Source organism: Lissotriton helveticus, chromosome 5_1, assembly GCF_964261635.1.
Source record: "Lissotriton helveticus chromosome 5_1, aLisHel1.1, whole genome shotgun sequence".
Taxonomy (NCBI): Eukaryota; Metazoa; Chordata; class Amphibia; order Caudata; family Salamandridae; genus Lissotriton; species Lissotriton helveticus.
This window is the reverse complement of record NC_136065.1, coordinates 1,905,619,930-1,905,644,584: the sequence shown is the minus strand read 5'-3', so window position 1 is coordinate 1,905,644,584 and position 24,655 is coordinate 1,905,619,930. Positions and strand designations below refer to the sequence as shown.

Sequence of the window (24,655 nt, the reverse complement as noted above, 5' to 3'; positions counted from 1 at the left end):
GCTCCGATGGTTCAGTTCAGCTTGAGCCGCGACAGTGTCAGCAGGGCTCCGATGGTTCAGTTCAGCTTGAGCCGCGACCGTGTCAGCAGGGCTCCGATGGTTCAGTTCAGCTTGAGCCGCGACAGCGTCAGCAGGGCTCCGATGGTGATAGTTCAGCTTGAGCCGCGACAGCGTCAGCAGGGCTCCGAGGTTCCAGATGAGTCTTCTTAGGGTCAGCCGCGATCAGATCAGCAGGCTTCAGGTCCAAGATACAACTGCCTGCCAGTTGTCGGGCGGGCCCAGTTATAGTTCTTTCGCTCTTTGATCTCCGGACCCTCGCAGGCAGAGGTCTCCTGCCCTGGGGGCTGGCCGTTGGCGAGGTCCGGCGGTTGGCTCTTTGATCCCTTTGAAAGGATGGGTCCGGGAATTCCCAGACGCCCAGCGGGTCTGGAGCCAGCCCTCGGGGAGGCCAGAAGGGTGATCGAAACTGGCCCACAGGGGAGGGCCAAAGGTGTGATGGATACCAGGTTCTCAGGGGAGGCCAGAGGTGCTATCGAAACTCCCCGGCTTATCTCACTTGGGGAGCCCTTTACCCCCTGGCGGGGACTGGCGCGCCTTTGGAGTCTGGGTTTCGCTGGGGCCGGGGTCACGCTAGGCCCAGGGAGACAGGGATGTCGGGAAGCGAAGATGGCGTCCGGGCCTTGTGGGGCATGCCAGGTTAGGCGCTCGGAGCCGGGCGAGGAGCGGGAAAGGCAGGCCTGGTCGAGGTTCTCGGGGGATCTAGGTGTACGGGGAGTATGATGACCAGGCTCGGGGTTCAGGCTACACTCACGGGGATGCTGCGCAGGGGTCTCGGGGTGCAGGCCTACGCTCGCAGGGTGTGGAGGGACCGAGGTGCACCACGCCACGAGGCCGGGTCCAACAGGCATTCAGTGGCACAATCAAACCCAACATCTCCCCGAAGTAACTAAAAAACAAATATTAAGGAACTCAAGACATGCACTTGTCCATGATATGAATCTCTGTGAGCATTGCCCCCCTACCTCCTGGAAAGCGCTGATTACAAGCACTTTAAGTAAAGGCATGTAATGCACTATGGCTCCCAGGTCCTGGTGCAGTCATATATTGTCCTGCCATTAACTACTCATGAGCATCAGGCCTTTTAGTAACTGTGTGTACAATTAGCAATATTTATGCAGATGATTCAATGTCATTTGTTTATGTTTCTAAATGTTCGTATTGTCCTTTTTATAACATACAATTACTAAGGTCAATTTGAATAATTTCAAAGTGAATTAACATTTTATTAACAAATAGAAAGCTGGATTTGCCATCAGTGCTCAAAGGTAAACACTAGGCTAAACACAATACTTTATAAATATCTTGAAAAAAATTATATCTCAATAGTGTGAACTTAATAACAATAAAGTTAAGTATTATTTTTTTCATCTAAATAATACGATTCCTCATTCATTGTATCTGTTACTTTCACAATCTACTTTTATTGTAAACAGTTTAATTTGTGTTTGTCGTTTTCGCCTGATAACACAACTTCTGCACGTTTATTAATCTTAAGTGAATGTAATTATTGTGAAATTAGTATTTATTTTTGCCCTATAAGCTTAGAACAGTCAAATTTTTTCATATAACCAACACATCAGCCAATTACTACTATAATCATTTCTGTTGGTGCATTGTGGGAGCCTTATGCTGAGCACGGTGTCGGAATTGGACAAGCCAAGGATAAAGGTTAAATGTCTAATTGTTTAATATGAAAAAGTGCGATAAAGGCACCCCTACTGCCTTTATCACACTTTTTCATAATAAACAATGTAGGCATTCCAAAACATCTCTCATTTGCTAAATTTCTTCAGACTTCAATTGTCTTCCAGTCAAGAAACAAGTAATTTTTAAAGTTCTATGCATGGCCTTTATGGCATTGCATAAAATGGGTCTGATGTTTTTCCAGTCGATATTTTAGTGAAATGTGCCCAACAGGTCACTTCGTTCCATCTACAGGAGTAAGGTGATGGTGCCCAAGCTTTGCAAAGCTAGATCGGGATGGCGCTCTTTTCCTTATGAAGTGGCCAAACTATGGAACACTTACCCATCTACATTGCTGGATCTGAAAAGATTTTGGCCTTTCGTAAATATTTGAAAACATGGTTGTTTGCATCCTAGCCCCAGATCTGTTTATCCTGACTTCCCTCTTTGTGTTCATGTCTTTAGATGATTTAGCGCATTGACACCTTCGGGTATAATTGTGCTTTAAAAATTCCTTTTTCATTTTATTTTATTTGGCTTTGTGATTGGTAATTTTTATACATTTTTAATTTTTTGACATATGCTCGATGGCTGCCTTGTGGGAATGTTTACACTGAGTAGGCAAGGATTTCAGTGTTGGTTGCCCCCTCTGACAAACTGTGGATATAGAAGATTTGCACTGTGAGGATTCTCGTTAGCCCTCTTAGGATGCATAATATTTTGTTTTGTCAACTTAATGAATGTATGCCTCATGGTTTGCTTGAGGAAAAGCTGACTCGTTAGGCCCAAGTTGGTTACTGTGTCAGGCCATAACCAACTCCGGTATAAGCCTGATGGGTTCACCAGAAAAAGGTACTTCCGATACCATAGGCTTGATCTGCTTATTATGAAAAGTTATGACAATGGGAGTACACCAGACTTCTTTATTATATAACACATGTCAAAGTCAATATGCCTTCATATGGATTGTTTTTGAACGGTGTTAAAGCCTGCAGTCAGATATTTTGTTAAATGAAATCTCACAGATTACCATTGTAGAGAAGGATTTTGGTGTTGGTACCTCCTTTCAGAAATCTTAACGTTAGAAGATTTGCACTGTAATATTTCTTGCTAGAATATCTTCAGAAGACTTATTAAGAGGTTTAACTATCTGCAAGGATCTTGAACACAAAAATAATGAACTAATGTTTATATATATGCTTCCTTGTGTAGCAAAAAGTGTTCACACCCAACAACAGGCGGGTGCTCCACAGTGGGTGCGACACCCCACTGTGATATACATGAGCAAAGCTTTGTGTCTGTGAGACGACAAAAGAAACAGGCACTCCAAGGTTGCATGCAGTCATGGAATTTTTTCAGTGGACACAAACGCTACCAACACGATTTGGCTTTGCAAGGCTTTCTCAAGGAGATGAGAAAGGCTCGCAGAACCAAAACATGTTGGTAGCATTTGTGTCCGCTGAATGAATCACAGTGACTGCATGCAACTTTGGAGTGTCCATTTCTTTGGTCGTCTCGCCGACACAAAGCTTTGTTCATAGATGGATAGATATACAAAGGGCTTTGTGGCTGCCCTCTTCTGCCACTGCTTTCAGTGTCAGTTACACTCTGTTTCCAACCATCACAGTGTACTGCATGGGGTAATGAATCATTCAGATCACATCAGTCATTGGCTCTCTTGCTCTGTGAATTATATAATTTTCTGATCGTATATGTGCATCCACCTGAAAACAAGTGTGCTTCAGGGTCAGGGGTGGGTGGCTAGTCCTTCATTTTCAATTTTATCCCTTTATATAGTTCCCCTTTCATTTATTTTCTTCTCCTATATTTAGTTACATTTGTCTTAAGAGAATACTGAAGGAGATACTGAATACTTGAGATGCAATGTCTAAAGGGCCGCCTGCTTGCCACTCTTTAAATCCATTTAATCTGCAGTGTGTTAGATCCCATGTGGCCACTTACTCTAAACCACGCGACTGTTATAGAATTTTGTTGTCCATAGTTTATCACTGTTTTACCATTCCAAAATGGCCAACACGTTGATCCTAAACGTGGCGGCCATGCTGGAACTTTAAAACAACAATATCACTGCAAGATGGGCACACACTGCTATGTTTAGTTTTGCTACTGCAATTAGTTATCGTGCATATCTTGTTGAATTTGTGTGTGTTCTATTGCAGTTGTGTTAGAGGGTAGATGTAATAATGAGTCAGTGGATGACTGGCTGGATGCACAAGTGCAACAATGAGTGACAGAGTGCATTTATAAGGATTTGTTGTGCCTAATCCCATCAATGACCCAAAAGGCACTTTCATTCCTAAACAGACCTACTGATTTTGTCAATGCATGTTTAGTATTTGGCTACACAAAGCTTAAGTTGTTTACTTTTAGAGACTAATAAGAGTGTCTCAGCACACGACCTAGCAAACCGAAGAATGATACATTGCTTTTCGCTGCCATACTAGCAACAGTGAAACGGATCACCAGTTTTCAGCTTAATAATTTCAAATGCATTGCATTTTGCTGCCATCATGTGTCCACAGTTGGTATTACAGGTATGCAGCCAGTTGTATCGATATGTCAACGCTTAATTATTAAAACTAATTCCGCTTCATTATTACATATATAAATTGCACTACAGTTATTGTTTCCTTTCAGTTATCAGATTGATTTCTTTCAACAGGACAGTGCAAGTCCACTACAGCTTTCAGTTTGTACCGGGTTTTTTTTATTCGGCCAGCTGTCTAAGCCTTCTATGCATGACTGCTCTAGTGTTTTTCATCTAACAATTGCACGAAGTATACCATGAAATGACAATCAATGGAGTCGTCGTGTTGAAGGCCTATGGTCTATATATATATATATATTATTATCATCATACAAGTTTTGCATTGCTCTGCTGTCATGGCTTGTAACCTGCTTCCACAGGTGTCTAGAAGCACACGGTTTGCAGGACATACAATATCTTATAAATATTTACCTACAAAATGCAGGTTTTTATTTTATGAACAACACAATTACAGTCCATCTTTAGTATTAACTGAACGAAAATTAGTAAAATAACGAGTTTAAGCAATTGTTTAATCAGAAAGGTATTTCATCCCAAGTCCTTTTGAACTAAAATGAATAATTCTTATTATTATTAACACAATTTTCCACTTTACAAAAAACTAACTAAATATGCTCATTGCCTTCTTGGTAACCCACGTTAGTGTAATTATTGCTTTCAGTATCTAACAATGAACGAACGATGTCATCCATCCCCTGTGTTACATTTAACTAAACACAAATGCAGTATAATTATTGGTTTCATTGAGGCTTATATCCGCCCCAGTATCCTTCTGGTGGTCTGAAATAAGGTGTTTGGAAGCGAGATTTATTCAGACTGTATACATGTTCTTTTTAAGAAATAAAAAACAACCATAAAAAAACAATCAACACAACACAGTAGTTAAACACTTAACCAGGTTACAACAACCATTTATAAAATGCTACGGAAACCCAAGGAGATGTTTTGACCATGATATAAAAAGTCCTAAATATAGGTAAGTAGATTTCCTGATCTTGGTACATACAGGTTGTACGCACCCCTTCCCACGGGTAACTGCTCCGAATGGCTTCGGAGACTGGGATCATTTTGATATTTCACCCCTTGAGAACATAACAAGAGCAAATACAATGAAACCCTAGGATGAACTATGTGCAGTTTTCGTCCACGAAAACTCCAAATTCTACCTGCACTTGAGAGGTGTCACCATGATGTACCTTACCAGCGCTGGAGAGGCCCCGGGATTTAGCCCACTTGAGGGCAAACTTACCGGGTCTCAAATGTTGGCGAGGTGGGGAATGTCGCTAGTCCCCAGATCCTGATTAGCATCCTGGATCCCCTCAACAAGGTCGGACTAGCCAGGGAGGCAGATGGGGGTCTGCTAGACAAACTCTGGTGGCACCAAGCAAAGCCGCAATATCTACCAGCTAGCACTTCCGGTATCTCTGCATCCCCTATCGGGTACCAATTCATCATTCTTGAGATGCAGGATTGAGGTGGGAGGTTTGGTACACACAGTTTGGACATGAACAGCAATCTAGGAAGTCATAACCAGCATACTACAACAAGCTAAGGAGTCTCTGATTGGCCGAAGCCGAAAATGGCCCCCTTACCATTGTAGATAAGGAGTGGAGTGGGTTCTGGGGAAGAGGGGATCACATCCAGGGAAATCCATCTGCCCTTCGGACTGCAAAATGGAAAGCCGTCCTAGACTTTACTTACAGATGATGTCCCCAAACACATGGAAAGATATAAGTTAGATCTCTGTGCTACCAGGAGGGGATGGCGGGAATATAGAGGGTGAAACAACAGGGGCAATGGTAACCCTTATGCAGTAATGAAGAGAGATGCTGTGACACACGTTTTTCTATATTCTAATGTTAATAAGTAAATTAAAATGATTGTTTTGTCAGACACGAAAAATTATAAAAATATAAAAAAATTATTAAAAATAATAAATGAAAAAACACCCAATAACTCTGTAAGGGCTTGTTGCTGTAAACTTAGTTTGGGTTACTCTGTATTTTTTGTTCTGGTCTGATGGTTTTTCCATATAATAGTTGCTGAATTTGTAACCCTGAAAGCCTCAAGCATTCTGACTGAAGTTATATTCACAGACCCACTGGAGAGCAGAACCTACATTTATGTCTGGTCAATTGGGTTTTCTAAATTAAATAATAAAGCAGTTTCTTCAGACTTAGCGGCAAAATAAAACGACCTTTCTGAGACATGTTCCCTTTGTGAGTGTTGTGGACAGTTTGTGGAATTCAGGGCAGGTCAAAACAGTATTACCAACTGACTGACACTTTGTTTCTCACCTGTCTTAAGCTAGTTCAGCTGATGATGTACAAAGACAGAGGGTCAGACAGAAGCAATCTTCTTGTTCTAATTTTAAGGACAGATAATTGCTGCCTCTCAGTTGAGCTTTGTGTATTGTATTTTCTTATTTGTGTTTCACTGTGTTTGTATGGCGCAGGTCAGGTTACAGAGATGTGCAAGTCTGTACTTTCATTCTGCCCCTCGTCCTTGCTTCTCTTCTGGTCCTTATTCAGCTAAATGTGCTGAATTGTGCATAGATAAGAACCTACAGTCCAAGAGCCCAGTCTCTGTATTCGAGGCAGGTCTGCAATGTAAAATAGAATCAAGAACTTGTCGAACTACGAAGGAGGCGACCACTAAAGCGCGCACCCGGACTGCGGGGACGTGAAGGCTCACACTGTTGCAGTCATATAGCATTGGCTGGGCCACAATGACAGGTGCTGCTTCAGAGGACTCACGGTAGCACCAAGATTGGTTATGAATCATGTTGTTTTAGAAAGAATTAAAGCCCGGGCCGTAAATCAGCAAAGTTTCCTTAGGACTGGACTGATATGTTCTCTACCATGAAGATTTGTTACTGTTCTGGCTGGAGCTTTTTTACAACGTGAAAATGTTGAATCTTTGAATTACAACAGCCGACCAGCAGAACACTGCCATGCCCTACCTTGACGTGATAATCGATCGAGCAATGGTCGCCCTCTGCGCTTTATGTAGAAAGGGGCAGATACAATAAAGATGTTTCAGGTAGTAGTTCAATTAAGTTACTAACAAGAGCATGCAGTGGCATATCACCAACAAACATTGACCCTCGAGGTTTTAGGCTTAGCAGTAACTGGTATGGGAGTCATTTGACGCAATATCGAGCATTACAAACAACAGGGCTGATATTCGGGTATACACGGCATAACAAGCACACTCTTTAATTCAAGAAGTTAAATCATTTGATGTGCAGGGCAGTTCTGTATCACAATAATTAAAACAATTTGAATATCTTACTGGGAGAGAACTGAACCAACAGTTACATGCATCCACACTTGTACAATACCAGAGAGCCAAACGCGTCCCAAAAGGATTAAGATCATCGATAAAACCAATGCTTTTCAGATTTCATCAAAACAAGGAATTCATGGAAAAATGGCTCGCTTTTCCCAATAAATGTTCATTGGACCTTATTTAGCTACTTATTGAGGAATTCTCAAGAGCAATACGTGAAATATCTGAGGAGTTTTCAGTGATTAAACAAGTCCTCGAATCATGAATGGAAACTAATGCATGGAACACGGCACTGGAAAACATGAACCGTAAATTAGATATATACAACAAAGAATTACAAGGAGGAAAACTTAGGAAATACAAATAGGATACACTGGTTTATAAGCTCAACAAAGTCTACACCTGGGAAGAGGTGTATGCTCAACGACGTGTGTATTTTAAGAAAACCATCACCACATCATCTGAGGAAAGTGTAGCAACGGAAGGAGACGTAGACATTAACCGAGCACCAGCACATACAGCAATAAGCAGTGCTCAGACACAGGCTGAGTCAAGCACATTCCTCAACATCAAATCTTTTTTATCCCAGGTCACGGACATAAGCCAACCGCCGGGCCCACAAAGCATCAAAACCACCGGAAAACAAAGAGAAGTCAAAGAAAACGTGTGCACAAACTTACGCAGCCAAACCAAACCATAATAGTGAATATTTCATCAACTGATCTTACGCCACAGCAACTAAACGTCCTGAATAAGGGTATGGGATTTGTTCCAACATTTAGAACAAGCATATTGGAATGTGGGATTGCTCTTTTCAAATACATGAGGACACTACGTTTGAAACACTGTTTTACAAACAAACTTCCACCTAGAGAATTTAACTCTGAACCTGAGTTTCTTGAATTCAAACCCAAGTCGAATTTTCAAGCTCCAGTGTCACACAAAAGTTTGGACTCATTTAAAAATCTGGTAAGAAAAGATTGATAAAAATGGAACATTATGGCAGACAAAAGGCGCAAATCCACCATACAAGAAAGAAACATATTGAGGTCACTCTCCAACAATTCTGAAATTTTCATTCAAAATGCTGGCAAGGGAGGAGCAATTGTGGTAATGGACAGGAAGTTTTATCAACAGAAGGTCAATGAACACGTCGCAGATGAAGCTCTTTACCTTCTCATGAGTCAAGGTCCCACTTACAGATTAACAAAAACCCTGGAGGTAATATGGAGATGGGCTGGGTACCACGGAGGTCACGACTGAACATGCTGCCAAAAATACATAAGGACATTCATAATCCACCATTTAGACCTATTGTTACTGGGTGTGGTACTTTATTTGAGCCATTGGGTCCGTACCTAGATCACTTTTTACAACCGCTCGTACAGGAGTGGGGTTCCTATGTGAAGGACACTACAGATTTTCTCTGGAAGCTACAGCAAGTCATGGAGAATAAAGAATGCATACTCTGCACCATAGACGTAAAATCCCTTTACACTTCAATCCCTCACTCGGGTGGAATGCAAGCTGTAAAATGAGCCATTTTGAAACAAACAGGACTAAGAGCAGACAAAGTTTTTACATTTCTGTCTTAACCATAGTTATTTCCAGAGGGAAGATCGTTTTTATTTACAGTTAACAGGGACATCAATGGGCTTTGCAGGAGCGCCGGCATATGCAAACACATTCATGGCTAATCTTGAAGAAGACCATGTATATGGAGACAAGGAATTGACAGACAATTTTCTACTGTACTGCAGATATAGAGATGATATATTTTTGATGTGGACCAATACCCATGAGAGTCTTGAACTGAAGATTACACAACTTAACACATTAGATGATCACATTCAATTTACTCATACCATCAGTGACAAATCTATCACTTTTCTCGATGTACCCATTATCAAAACAGATTCCGGCATCCAAACCCAAGTCCATCGGAAAGAGACGGATAAAAACAACGCGTTACTGTTTACAAGTTTCCATCCCAACAATCTTATTTAACATTTACCATATTCTCAGTTTCTACGCATTAAGAGAATCTGCTCACAAACCACAACTCTAGATGAAAATATCAGGATTCAGAAACAGAAATATAGTTCCAGAGGATATCCAGAAAAATTCTTGCTTGAAGCCATTGATCACATGAAGAGACAAGATCGAACTGCATTAATGACTAAACAACAAAAAAAGAACCAACAACGACAGGTTTTTGTGTCTAAATACTCCACCAGTTCTGCAAAGATTAAGAAAATCATTAATAACAGATGGGAGATATTACAGAACTAAACAGATTTCTATGATCTCTTTAAAGAAAAAACACTGCACGCATACAAAGGTCAAAGAATCTAAAAGAAATTTTGATGACAATGACTCCCGGACCCACTAGGCACCAGGAAATGTCTCAACTGTGTGTTTGCAACAATGTAATAATTGCCACTAAGATTCAGCACCCCATGACAGGACAAACCATTACACTAAGACACACTTCCGACTGCAATTCTAAGAATTTGGTTAACAGCATAAAGAGTCCTTATAGTCTGCTCTATGTCGGTAAAACTGAGAGAAAAATTAAAATACGCATTTCAGAACACAAGAGTACTATTAGAACGAAGAATAAAACAAGCAGTCTAGCAGTTCATTGGACAGAGGCCAGACACACCATCGCACAGATTATCCAGGTCATAGAGACTGTAAAACCCACTCCTGGCACAGATCTCACAAGATCGTTACTACAAAGAGAAATATTCTGGATCAGGAAACGAGACACACAACATCCGAAGGGTTTAAATGAAAAAAATGACGTGACTTGTTTTCTATAATGGTAATATGTTTTGCGATTCTATAGTCATATGTTAATCTTGATTCTATAATCCAGATGTGTCCCAACACAAAGCAGGATGACATGCATGCCAACCATTCCCGACCACTAACTTCTACATAGGACACGATCTCTTACAACCTTGAGAGTTCATGATGAACATGAGTTTGGATTATTGTTTGTGTGTGATGTGGCAGAATTGGATAGAACGCTATTGTTTTTCATTTCTCGGCATTGCTAGTAGTTTGAATATGTTGTTCACGTGATAGAATAGTTTGTGGAGTATCTACTCACGACTGGTTATGTAATGACATTGTGTTCACCTTATAGATTTTTTTTTTCTATACCATATCAGTCTTTTCTTTATTTGAATATGACGACCACGTTCCCATGTAGTGAGAGATCCTTTGCTCCTGAGTCTGTTCTTTGTCTCATGTAATCTACGCTGCTTATTTTTTAGTGATGAGAGCGTCATACACGCTGAACATCAGCTGTTCATGAAAAGCATACAGCGTTTTTTTGTCCATGAAATTTCAAGTGAACAGTTACGTGACCAAAACCTTTGTAGTGTATCTATTCACGATGGATTTCTTTCAATGCTAATGTGTTTGCTTCATACGTTTTTTTAACACCTTTTCCTTGTCGACTTTTTTCACTTTATCATTTTATTTACTCAAAGATGGCGACCAAGTTTACATGCAGTGAGAGCTTCCACGCTCCAGAGTCCGTGGTTTGTTTTATGGAATTGGTGCCGCTTATGAGTTTTGAACACGTGGCACACACGCCAACTCAAGTTGTTCGTGCAGAGTATCAAGCGTTTTTTAAACCGTAAGATCCAGTTGAGCAGTTACAGATAGGAATCCAGATAGTTGAGACTAAATTCACCTTGGTTCTCGTGAGTACTTAGAGTCATGGTGTGGATGTGCGTTTTTATGTTTTACAGAGCAAGCTTGTTATTTATATCCATCGCATTTCAAGAGAGGTGCGTTCACCATTATTCAGGTTAGTACGTTTATGATGTTCTTATGCACCTAGGTAGGCAATATTAAAGGCACTGGTAGGTTTTAACAATCTGTTTATTTATCTGTTACAGATTGATATAGGAGAGTTCATCGTTAAGTTTGTAATTCGGGGCATTGTTTACTTGGAGCACTAGTATTGTTGTTTGTTTTGTTTTAGTTTTTTCACATTTGTGAGGTGTGCATGAATTGCCATCACCAATGTGGATATAGGGTTCTGTGGGTTTTGAAAGTGGAGGTTTCATTTTATAAGAGCAACATCTATAACTATATAATGGCAACATCATTCATAGTTCACACTAGCTCACAAGCACTGTTTCTAACAGAGCACCCGAATTGCGCATGCACGACAACAATGACAGGTACAATAGGACAAGGACACACCCATATTATTACTTAAATTAAGATGTCTTGTTTACTATACTAGGCAGTAGGAATTGATTGAAAGGAGACTGACATTCCCTGCACATTGTTTTCATGTAATTTTTTTCTGTCATTTGTAGATTTTAGCCCCCGAAGAAGGGCCGCCTGGCCCGAAATGCATTGGGCTTGGATGTTGAACAGAAAAACTTAATACATTTCCCAGAAGAAATGTATTTTCTGTGTTAAAAAACAGAATAAATCATGTTGAAGTTTTTCTTTTTGTAAAAATTCTTGCTTTTTGTAAAAATTCTTGCTTCTTGCCTTGAAAGTGCTTCTGCATGTGCTAATGAAGATCTGTTTATAATATGTTCATTCAAGTTGCATAAAGTGGTGTTATATGTTGAATTGGTAGCACTGGCCCATAGCAACAGTACACAGTGGTCAAGTTTAAGTACTTGAGGTATGTTTGTGCCTCCTGAATAATCCCCACATGGGGTTTTAGTTTACGCTGAGCCTGATTTGAGCCCACACGTGAAAGCTCAGCCTTATCCTCATTCAAGCAGTGATCCGGATTACATCACTGTTGCGGTTGTGCTGACGGTGGTGGTGGGGGCTAGACCAGACCATAAGCCCCGGAGTTCCCTGTGGCAGGAAGCCACCTAAGCTGTTTCGTTGCACCTGAAGGCAACTACAAAATCTTGCTGGGCTCCTGCTGCATGGGACGCAACCAGGCGCGTACCCGGTCAAAGAGCGGGCCCATCTGTGTCCGGACAAGGCTGGGCCACCTCCCTTTCATCTTTCATCTATCCCGGAAACAAGTACTCTGCAGTGTGAGTGATTCTATTCTTTGGGCAGGGTGTTCTTCCTGTAGTCAACCATCAAATTCTGTGATTGACACCATAGGGAAAAGGAACCACCAAGGGAGGTTCCAGTCGCCCTTGCTGTCCCCAAAGCCCACCTCTATTGACAGAATGATGCAAAGAGCCATAGGTGTAGTGGCCATGGAGATAGAATTAACTGAGACGGCTGTCCCTGTCCTTGGATACAATGTGCTTTGACAGCCCGCAGCATGATCTACTAAGAAGCCCTAAACAGTCCGCTTGTGGGAGCCAGGTAGCACAGAGTAATCAAGAAGGACAAGAAGGCCTGAGAAGGAACTCGATTACTGGCTGTCCCCAAACCAAGGAAAGGCCTGCTAAACCTACTGCTAAACCCACTGTGGCTGCCAAAAAAAGACCTCTTTACGTCACACTCTAAAGTCCACTTAAAGTTCTAATGAACACAGCGGCGATATTCATTGCTCTTCTGGCGATACGATTTCAGCAAATGTAGATAACAGCAGTGGAGATGTTGCTCAAACTTAATGGGAAGCAAGTCTCATAAGGGATATTTTAGGAAAGGTTAAAATTATCATCAAAGAAGAACTGAGCCCACTCACTGTCCTCCTTGATAAACTGAGTGACTGGTGTGGGAAAACCAATAATAAGGCGTATGTGGGGTCAAATGGTAGAGTGGATGCACAATGCCAAACTGACTTTGCTGTGCCATATAAATTCAGATGGGCTAATCTAGCTAATGGCAACATCACTGTCCAGGTTCATGGTAGACTTTCAAATACTTATGTTTATAGGAAAAGTGACATTTTATTTTTTTCAAAATATTGGGATTGCACTTATCTGCTCACACAACATCACTGGTGCCTTGTGGCCATGTCTTGTGTGCCATTTTCAAACATTCTATGCTTTCTTACCAAATAGCAGACTGCATACTGGAAGGCACTTATAACGAGCAATGTGCTGTTGGCTAAAAAGTTACAAAGGACACGGGCCACTTTCCTTCTATGAGGAAGGTAGATGTGTTTCATTTGAAAAGGTATGTGTTTTATTTGTGGTCATGCTGATTCTTTTTTTGGGTGGGGGTGGCTTTAGAGGTGTGGTATATTGTTTTTCTTTGAAACTATACATGATTTACTGGACATCATGACATCACATACTTTAAAGATGTAGTATGCAAGAGAAGCATCACCGAGTTATGTCGTGCCAGATGGGACATAGCTGCCAAGGTTTCAGATTGCCATGTGTGACATTTTCATAATTTCAGTGTAATTATGAGTGACATTCTACAAAAATGAGTGACACTTTCTCACGGTCAAAAATCAAGCAATGATGACATGGGTAAAAACATCAGAAATTAAACCCTCATTTTGTGATCCGACTATATATAGGTATAGCATGAAGTTCGGACATGCAACAGGGTACATTTGTACAGTTATCATATCAGTGATTCTAAAATGTTTTCTGAATAATCTATTTATGATTATAACTGTGCTAAAGGGCACTCTTTTGTGTAATATACAATAAGAACCTTAAGATGGCCCTGCAACTTGGCTTAAGGAGTAGCCTCCAACTGACTTAAAAAAATAAAGACACACAAATCAAAATATTAGCTGACTTACTAAAAGTACTTATTATAATACTGCTATTTATTTAGGAGGATCGACAACCTGATGTCAGTGAAAAATTCAAAGTATGCAAATCAATTAACAAATAGATGATGCAGAATAGAGGGCTACAGGATTTCTACTTTGACACACAAAAGTACTAGAAACTCTAGGTAACGTTGTGTAACTGAAAATGAAAAAGCGGCTATTTAACAACTAACTGAAGGAAATATTATACATGATCTATTCAAGGGTTCCTGTTTCCAATGTACTTCAAGCACAGACTTTGAAAGTCTATATAAAATTGACACACTGAGGCAGGGGTGGAAGCATAGGTGCGACAAGACAAACCCACATTTGTAATGCGAAAAAAACATCTACGACCACTGTGGTTGCAGACAGATACCGCCTTTCCCACCCTCAGGCTCTAACCTACATCCCATTCTTTCCATCTCACGGGGTCACTTCAGCTACTGAGGTGATCTCAGTGACGGTGCTAGAGAATGCAGTACTGCCAACGGACTCGGCTATAGCAAGGGGTCACATGCAGCGTCAATGAGCATGGAAGCAAGCTCTGGCCCTTCAGCATAATGAAGATACACAGAAACAAACAAGTTGCGCGCGTGCAGTCCTTCGGTTCTGCCGTGGGTCAAGAATCATTAACGGAAGCAAACAGGGACGACTGACGCTCCTCCTGTGGTCCGAAGGAATCTAATTATTGCCAATTGTTTTGTTTATTTTTAGAAATGGAATCGCTCTAACTTAAGGCTAGGGCAGAACTATCTCTGCACTCATCCTGGCCTGGCCCGATACCTCCTTGTCACGGTGCTAATTTATCTTACTAGCTGGGGAAGAATGAACGGTCGAGTGAGCCCATCACTATTTAATTCAGCCTGACTTGTAGTTCGCACACAGATGTTATTAGCAGGTGCCTAAACGAAGAGAACAGAGTGATAACATTATAAAATAAAATAAAACCATAATGACCGGCTGACACTTACTTAGTTGAGCTGGGCGGCTATGCTGCCGCGGCGGGGGGCGCCGCCGGGCCCTCGCAGTTTTCGTCACGGTGGCGGCCAGAGCGGTGTCCTGTCGGCGGCCGGCTCAGCTGAGCTGCCTGCGGCTGCCACAGTGGTGGTGATCAAGGTGCGCTGCAGACCCTGCTGTGTTTTAGCGGGGGGCTGCACAGGGGGCCGCGGCGCCGGGTGGCCATGCTTGAGAGTGAGGACTGCATGCGCGCCGCCCGCAACCTGCCTGCACTCTCTCAAATCACCCGCCGCTTTACTTCCTGCTTCCTCCGGACGTGACGGCCCATACCAGGCCGGCACATCCGGATTTATAATCCTGGCGCCCTGTTGCGCCACCGTGATTGACAGCTCTGAGGCTGTATCGATTGCGGGCAGGCCGGGCGCCGGCCGGCCCCCCTGCAGACTGTACAAATCTGCATTTAAGTTTCCAGGGCAACGGGAACACACTGAGTCGACGTCACGCGTCGGGACTCTAGCAGAGCAGCAGAGATACATTGTAGCGCGGCCGCGCCGCTCAGAGAGCTCAGCTCAGAGCTGCTGCAGTGTCTGCGGTTTCAGTTTAGGCACACAGAGTAGTCGCCGGCAATAAGCTGCGCAGGCAGCATTAACTCTCAGAACTAGAGCCCGGGCCACAGGAGCTGCTGGCGTGCCGCTGGCACAGGTGGCAAAATGCGTGACAAATGCATTCAGTGCGGTGATGCGGATCACCGCACTGATATGCGTGAGTGTCACACCAGTTGCGTGATGCTTGACAGGACTGATGGGAGGTTCATTTTTCTGAAGCAAACAATAGAAAAAATATAATCAGTGCGTAAGGATTTAGACAAACAGTTTTACTAAAGAGACAATGCATATAAAACACATTTGGGAACCTCCCCTTCAAGATGGAGGGGACTCCCTCAATGGCACGCACCAGCAATGGCTGGGTAGAAGTCCTTCATCTCTTTCACCTCGTAGGAGCCCTCGCAGCCCGCTAAGCAGCTCTCGTAGGCCTTGTAATATTCGGACAGGGCTTGTTCCATGCCGGCGGTGCTGCTGCTGAAGTCCCCGCTGTTGTAGGACTTCACAGCTTTCACGAAGATCGCCTAAAAGTAGGGTCAAAGGTTATTCATTTGAGAATCTTCTGCTGTTCCAGAGAGCAGCTTTCACAACGGTAATGGTCTAAAGCTCCATAGTTGCCAAGGTTTCAGATAGCTATGTGTGACATTTAAATAACTTCAGTGCAATTATGAGTGACATTTCAACTACTATGAGTGACACTTTCTTGCAAGCAAAATCTAACAATGCAGACAAGAGAAACATATATCAGAATTTACACCCATTTGAACAACACAAAACTCCAAGAAGATTTTAAAACTGCTGCAAAGCACCAGAAATGGTCTCTCTGTCCACTTGGGACTCGGCCCAACAGGAAGGATATGCGAGGGCCCAACATGAACATGTCACACAGTGTTAGCTGACTAGCAGAAGACATGCAGTCAAGGAATTGGCTTCCTGCAGGTCGCGTAGCGGCCGCGCTGCTTTTAATTACCTGTTTTTGTATCTGATTTTTTATTATTTGAGTTGTCCCTTGTTTTTAGGCGCTTGTATCTGTATTTTGCTCCTCGCCCTCTTACCTGCACATAAAAGGCTAAAGCACCGCCGTTTGGCGGGTCCGGGTTCCGGGGCTGGATCGGTGGGCGCCATCTTGCCTTGGGCTGGGTAGCTTTTGCACGGGCGCCATCTTGGAGCGTCTCTTCGCTCGTGGTGCCATTCGACTCGCCTATTTAAGGCGGACTTAGACACAGTCACTTGGTCAAGGAATTGGCTTCCTGCAGGTCGCGTAGCGGCCGCGCTGCTTTTAATTACCTGTTTTTGTATCTGATTTTTTATTATTTGAGTTGTCCCTTGTTTTTAGGCGCTTGTATCTGTATTTTGCTCCTCGCCCTCTTACCTGCACATAAAAGGCTAAAGCACCGCCGTTTGGCGGGTCCGGGTTCCGGGGCTGGATCGGTGGGCGCCATCTTGCCTTGGGCTGGGTAGCTTTTGCACGGGCGCCATCTTGGAGCGTCTCTTCGCTCGTGGTGCCATTCGACTCGCCTATTTAAAGTCGTCCTTTCCCGCGCAGCGGGAACGCGCAGTGGGACGCCGTCGCTTAGCCGGAGTCGTGCCTGAGTCCTGCCCGTCTGCGCACGTCCGCGCTAAGGTCGCGTCGGGCTCGCAGGGCTCAGTGTGCACCCGCTGTTTTCTAGTGTGGATGCTGCTCTTCCTGCCATGTATGTGTATACTAGCGAGACTTTGCGGGACATAGGACGCTCGACTGTAAGCTGCAATCTTCCTCGTGTACATCCTTTGGTTGGCCCTTACCACTGTGATTGCGGTGGGTGGACGTTGGATTGTCCAACTTCGATCATACAGGACAATCCTGCGGCTACTCGTCACAGCAACCGCCCGGAGCATGCTCTTCGCATCTTCAGTCTCAATGCCAGGTCTCTGGTGCGGCATCATCAGGCCGTGTTTGACCTGATACAGGAGGAGGCCCCGGACATCGTGGCCATCACAGAGACGTGGATGAAGGACGACGATGCGGCAATCATTAATCTGGCATTCCCCTCTGACTTTTCTGTCTTTACCCTCAATAGATCTACTAGGGGTGGGGGCATCGCTCTTGCCATGCGTTCCAGCTTCACTTGTAGTTGGTCAGGGCTGACCATTGCGGGGTGTGAAAGTGCGGTGTTTAAAATTCTGGTCTCCCCACATTTCTCGCTCTCGGGGATGGTTGTTTATCGCCCCCCTGGAAGTGATGCAGCGTTTAGAGCTGCCTTTCCCAATGTGGTTAGCTCTCTGTCGGTGGGCTGCCCTAATTTCTCCATCCTGGGAGACCTTAATTTACATTTTGACCACCCTAACATCTCTACGGTTGGTGGTCTTCTTGCTGACTTAGAGGCCCTTCAGCTTGTGCAACTGGTTCGGCAGCCTACTCATATAGGCGGCCATATTTTAGATCCGTTTTTCACAAACCTGGCAGACGCTTCGGTTACTGCCGTCACTCCCCTTGGCTGGTCGGACCACTCTTTGGTTGCCATCTGTACCCCCCTGCCGGGAATGATTACTATTCCCCCTGCGAAGCTGGTCGCGAGACGGCAATGGAGCAAATTACGGCTAGAGGACTTACATCGTGTCCTCGCCGTGGAGCCTTTAGAACCTCTGGTAGCTGTTGACTCAGGCTACGACAGGTTTTGCTCCTGGATCTCCAAGGCGCTGGACGCCCTTATTCCAATCACCGCTCGTAAGATCAGCTCTAGGGACTCTAGTCCGTGGTACAATGGCGCCTTACGAACACTCAAGGGTAGTTGTAGGCGAGCGGAGAGGGCTTGGCGGAAGGCGTACGATAACGGGAAAAAAGCTTTGTATCTCGCCTCCGTCAAAATTTACCATCGGGCTGTCTGTCGAGCGCGGGCAGCGTATTACGCTGCTGAATTCGCTGTCAGCTCCAACCCCTCCAAAACCATCTTTAAAGTGATGAAGGATCTTCTAGCAAAGCGAGCCTGTACTCCGACTATTGGCTCGACGGATCACTGTGAGGCCCTGGCTGTGTTTTTTTGGGAAAAGGTCCAAAACATCTATAAGACATTTCCTAATACAGAGCCACCAGTTGAGTCTCCGACTAACATCTATGGAGACACCTCTTTGCACATGCTGCCCCCACTGACACCTGAGGGGTTTGACCTTCTGGCTCAGCAGGTTAAATCAGGGTCCCCCGCCGATCTGCTTAGACCGACTCTTTTTAGAGATCGATCGTTTGTGGGCCGGGCCGTGGTACACTCCTTGATTAACATCTCGTTGGAGTCAGGCACGGTACCCGCTAGCTGGAAGCGGGCGGTAGTTTCTCCCATTCTGAAGAAACCCTCCCTGGATCCGGCGAAACTTGAAAATTACCGGCCTATCTCCTTGCTCCCGTGGCCGACCAAAGTTTTGGAGGACCATGTCAACAAAGTTCTTTCAGCTCACCTCATCCATGCTAACATCTTGGATTCCACTCAGAACGGGTTCCGTGCGGGGCACAGCACGGAGACCGCCCTTCTCTCCATGGCTGAACATCTTCGCATGGTGATGGATGCGGGGCAGACAGCGGCGCTCGTGTTATTAGACCTGAGCGCCGCGTTTGACGCCGTCTCGCATCCCATCTTATTGCATCGCCTGGAGGAGATTGGGCTGAGTGGTCTGGCCCTCCAGTGGTTCTGGTCCTTCTTAGACGATCGTTTCTTTAGCGTTTCCACCCCACCGTTCCAGTCCCAATTCCATCCTCTGAAACAGGGGGTGCCGCAAGGCTCCTCGCTGAGTCCCACGTTGTTCAATCTCTACGTGAGACCGCTGGCTGAGGTCGTCAAGCAATGGGGCATGACCATGGTCTCATATGCTGACGACACTCAGCTAGCGGTTACGATCAGCGGGGATGCGGACCGGGACGCCCCCAGGTTTCAGAGTGGACTCAGGGCGGTGGCGTGCTGGATGAAGAACAACTGTCTCCAGCTCAACGCAAAGAAAACTGAGATCATGATCGTCGGTAGGAGGTCGGAACTATGGGGAGACAGATGGTGGCCAGCGGAATTGGGGCCGACCCCCATTCCGGTCACAGAGCTGAAGAACCTTGGAGTTTGGATGGATCCCTCCCTCAGCTTCGTGGGCCATACGAAGAGAACTGCGGCCTGCTGCTTTGGTATACTACGGTCACTGCGTCCCGTCTTGAAGTTCTTTGACCATCGCACCAGGCAGCTGATAGTCCAGTCCACAGTGTTATCTCGTCTGGACTATGCCAGCTCGCTTCTGGTAGGGGCTAATGTGGCGGAGGTTACCCGCCTCCAACGCGTCCAGAATGCCGCGGCGAGAGCCATTGTTGGCCTACCCCGATCTTGTTCCGTTTCCGGCACCTTGAGATCACTACATTGGCTGCCTATCAGGTCAAGAATCCAGTTTAAAGTCCTATGTCTGGCGTTCAAGATTTTGAGGAGTGGGAGCCCTCAAATTCTTGTGAACCTTCTATCCTGGTATGTGCCTGCCCGGTCTTTAAGATCTTTGGGGCAAGCTCTCACAGTGATCCCCCGATACAGGCTGTGCCGGGAGGGTGGCCGCTCCTTTCGGGTCAGAGCGGCTGAACTCTGGAACTCTCTCCCTGTTGACATGCGACTGCTTTTTGATCTTTTGGCTTTTCGTAAAGCTTTAAAAACTTTTTTGTTTGATTAAATTGCCTTGTCTTTCTCTGTTATGTTCCCTGTAGGTGTTGCTTATTACTTGCCATGCGCCAGGACGCCCCTTAGCTGGGGCAGCTGTGCGCAGTACAAAAGTTCGTAACATAACATAATATAACATGCTGTCAAACACCATTTTGCATTATCCTCACATGCTGAGGCCAGCGCAGTAATTTCTCATACAACATAGCAGACAACTTAGGACTGTCAGAAACAGGTTTTAAATTACCCCCAGAGGTTTTCAGAAATAAACCGCAAACGTAAAAGAGGGGACAGAAACACACACTTGGTCACTATGCAGCAAAGCCCTTCTTCATTCAAGCAAGCCTCTTAAATCACGTCGAGCCATGGTGAATGTGTGGAGTGAATCGCTGAAAAGCAAAGCCTCTAGAAGTGTCGCCTCCTGCCACCACTCGCACACTTGACCCATACCTAACCATCACCCCTGGCCGCTATATTCCCACACCATACTCTCACTGTCACCACTCTACCTGTACCTGAGCCCAGCATTTCCAAGATGTCTTGTTTCAGGGTGGGGCTCCCAAGGCCGGTCACGGGGTCGGTCCTGCCATTAGTCAGCACAAATGCGCTGAAGAGCCGAGGCCAAGCGTGGGTAAGTAAGAGAGAGTTCACACTCCAGGTTGCACTCACTTTGCCATTGCCGTGGCCTCAACGACTCCGCCTTGTGATGTTCAGCAGCTACGTGGAGAGACTGGCGCGCCTTATGTGCTGAACAACCCAGCGCAAGGCCTGCCCCAGGCTGTTCACTTAACCACCAGCGTCCCGGTGCGGTGAGTCGGCTCCCTCCGGTGCTAGAGCACACATTTGTATTTATTTAAATTAACCGCTGTGCAAACCTGCCGAAACTTTAACTTCCGCCTCTGGCGGCGTCAGGACGTATGTGCTACAAAACTCGTCCTGACATCCTGACTCTGAGTCACGGAAGTTATAGGAATGTAGCAAATATGCCCTTCTGCTGACGGTGGTGAATCCTAGTATAAATGTTACATTGTAACATTTATCAGCCAAAGCTGCAGACTCCGAGACGGCCCCGAGAGCAGAGTGCAGGGCGCACTGCCACTCCTCCCACCAGCGTTAGTTTCAGTACTGCTCAGTGGTGCATGGTTACCAGCACTCCTGCTTAACAGCTCAGTAGGCGCTATATATGCGTGACAATGCATTTCAGTGCGGTGATGCGGATGACCACACTGAAATGCGTTAGTGTCATACGTGATGCGTGATACTTGACAGGACTGAAGCTCCAACGCAACATCATCCACCAAGCACATGTTCTTAAAAAGGTAGTAAATAAGCCAATATTCAGTTGGGTAAGAGGGTACTTGTTGGGCAATTTTAATATGAGTAGCAGCCAAGTTTAAAGGCGCCGCTTGTGTGAATTAAAAAAAATCCAGATAATTTTACTCATTCTCGTATCATTTACAACAGGGATTCCAGAATGTCCATTGCTGATGATTGGTTGAATTTTGGCCCTCACTGTGACGTCATTTAATAGAAAGCCCTCGAATCTGGAGTGTATATTTAGAACGGCAGCTTATTCAAATACATTTACTACCTTGTGCCGCTTTCTGCTCTTTCTTTACTATTCCTCTCTTACCTCACTCTGCCTTCTGACCCCAAAATATTGGTTATTTTCTCAAGAGAATCTGCCAAAAGAACTATCATTCCTTATTTTATAAACTTGGGCCAGATTAACAATGTTGATTAGGATAATGCCAAGAGCACAGATAGAGCTTCTATGTTTGTTGGATTTAATACTTTTATTGTTATGCATGCCACTTTTTCCCCATCTATAATTCTATATGCAATAATCGAGCTGAAAACGAGCAACTGCCCTTATTAAAACGCATTTGTGTCTGGAGACAGTTGATATTTCTGTCAAGCTCCTAACTGTATGAGGACCCTGTTAATTGCAGTTCTGAATGTACACAAACTTCATCCCAAATACACCTGCTCCAGCAAAATAACTATAGCAACTGTTCAAAAACACCTCATGGCAGCAAAGCCAGATGTTCCAAAATAAAAGATCAAGAATCAAAGTCTGGCAGTCTCAATATATGCAGGTCATTTTGACCTCCAAAACCTGACAGGTAGCTCTCTACAATACATCATGGAAAAAGCAAATACTCTGCACAGAGAGCCCTCTAAGCACTAACCGCCCTAAATCTAGGGTAATGGAATGGGCCCGAGTGCGAAAAAGAAGATGATCCTCCTTAACCCCTTCGACGCTCATGACGAGCTCAGCTCGTCATGAGTTACGCCTCTCGTACGCTCATGACGAGCTGAGCTCGTCGTGAACCGCGGGTTTTTGCAAAAGTCAGCGCACAGCGGGAAAATGCGCCGCACGCGTGGGGTTAATAGGGGACCAATCAAACAAGTCAGCAACTTTGTATAACTGGCTTTCAACTTCCTCTGTGTTGGAAAGAGCATGTTCATCAGAGGAAGAGCGAGCAAGCTAGGTGGCTGTTTACAAAACAGTACACAGCCAATGTCACAAAAATGAGAAGCACCTTGCAGTACGTGGTGGACATCTGAGGCTGCAAAAATATTGAAAGGTTGTGTGAATAAAATAGAGAATTTGGAAGAAGACTTCTAAGAATTATTCAACCAACCTCAAGCAGCATAATCGAAGCAGACTGCTGCATCCAATTTAGAGGTAGTCAGGGCCAGCTTTAGGGCAGTGCGACAGGTGCGGCTGCATTTGGCGCTGACATGGGAAGCGTGTGCGGAGCTTGTGCGTCCAGTTTTCAGGCAGCATTAAAAATTTCAAGATAACTCTTGTGATTAATGTTCCTGCTAGAGAGAGAGATCGGAGTTTTGTCTAGGGGCAGTTTTGACTCGCCATAAAGTAGCGCAGATGGTTAATAAGCCTGCTGCAAGGAACGTGCACCGTTAAGATCACAGATCTGTATTTCAGGTGGACAGCTAAATGGATTACTGCTTTTGTCACAGAGATCCATTTGTTACCGCAGTTCATGAGATACAACCCTAATATAGAACAGTGACTATTGCAAACTGCCTTTAAGGAAATGCAAGCAAACGGCGTAAAGAGGTTAGGGCGTTCTGTTGTTTCCCCTCAGTCATTTATTATCTATTCCTAATGTTGCTGAAAAGTGTTTGTTTGGATAGATATACATTCTTCTTAATAAATTCAGCCTTTACCAGCGTTTTAAAACAAATGAAATGTATGTGAGAGAGGGGCTATGGAGAGATGACGGGCAGTTTTGCCTGGTGGTCGTGAGGGAATCCAAAGAGGTGGTTGGGGGGATCAAAAATGTTTGTCGCACTGGGTGCCAACAACTCTAAAGCCGGCCCTGGAGGTAGTAAATGAAACAAGCATTTCCAATGCAATAGGTCTCGCATTAGGAGAGTTTGAGCTATTGGTATTGTAAATTACACAGTTTTTATTTATGTGTTAGTTTTGAAAATAGAGAACTTAATAGCTTTGTCATTTACAATGCTAATAGTTTTAACTTTCGCAAATGTGACACCTATAGCATTTGTAAGGCAATATGTGTTGTATTTACGTGACTTGGATGTATTGATATTACAAATAACAATGGCTTTTACATTTTTTATATTTAATACTTAAATAAAAGATATTGCCATTTATAATGGCAAAAGCTTAAACTTTTGTAAATATTTTTGGGGAAGATTGTGTTAATTGTATTTTATTGTGACGAAAATCCAAGAACAGAAGTGAAATATTAACATCTTTTTGTGACATTTGTAATAAAGCTTGAAACATTGAGAGAACATATTTGAACCAGTTGTTGAATCGTTGCACAGATTGATGCTGTGGTGGTGCTGAGTGATGTTGTGGTGGCGATGAGTGATGCTGTGGCATTCAGTGATGCTATGGTAGCGCCTAGTGATGTTGTATTTCCCATGAGTGATGTTGTGGTGGTGCTGAGTGATGCTGTGGCGAAGCGATAGATAGATAGAGGCAGGGCGATAGAGGGAGGGCGATAGATAGATAAAGGGAGTGCGATAGATAGATAGAGGGAGGGCAAAAGATAGATAGACAGAGTGATGGCGATAGATAGAGTGAGTGAGTGCGATAGATGAAGTGTATTTATGTTGCATTGAGTAGTGTAAGTATGAGGTGTGTAATTATATGGCACTGAGTGGT

General features: G+C 44.2%; 1 protein-coding gene across 1 annotated transcript in view; it reads right to left on the bottom strand.

Moving 5' to 3' along the window:
* P3H4 (prolyl 3-hydroxylase family member 4 (inactive)) overlaps positions 1-24,655 on the bottom strand; it is a 97,277-nt gene that overhangs the window by 29,843 nt on the left and 42,779 nt on the right. Inside the window, exon 3 of the mRNA XM_078645449.1 lies at positions 16,191-16,362. Coding sequence (XP_078501575.1) covers positions 16,191-16,362 — 172 coding nt within the window. The remainder of the gene's footprint in view (positions 1-16,190; positions 16,363-24,655) is intronic.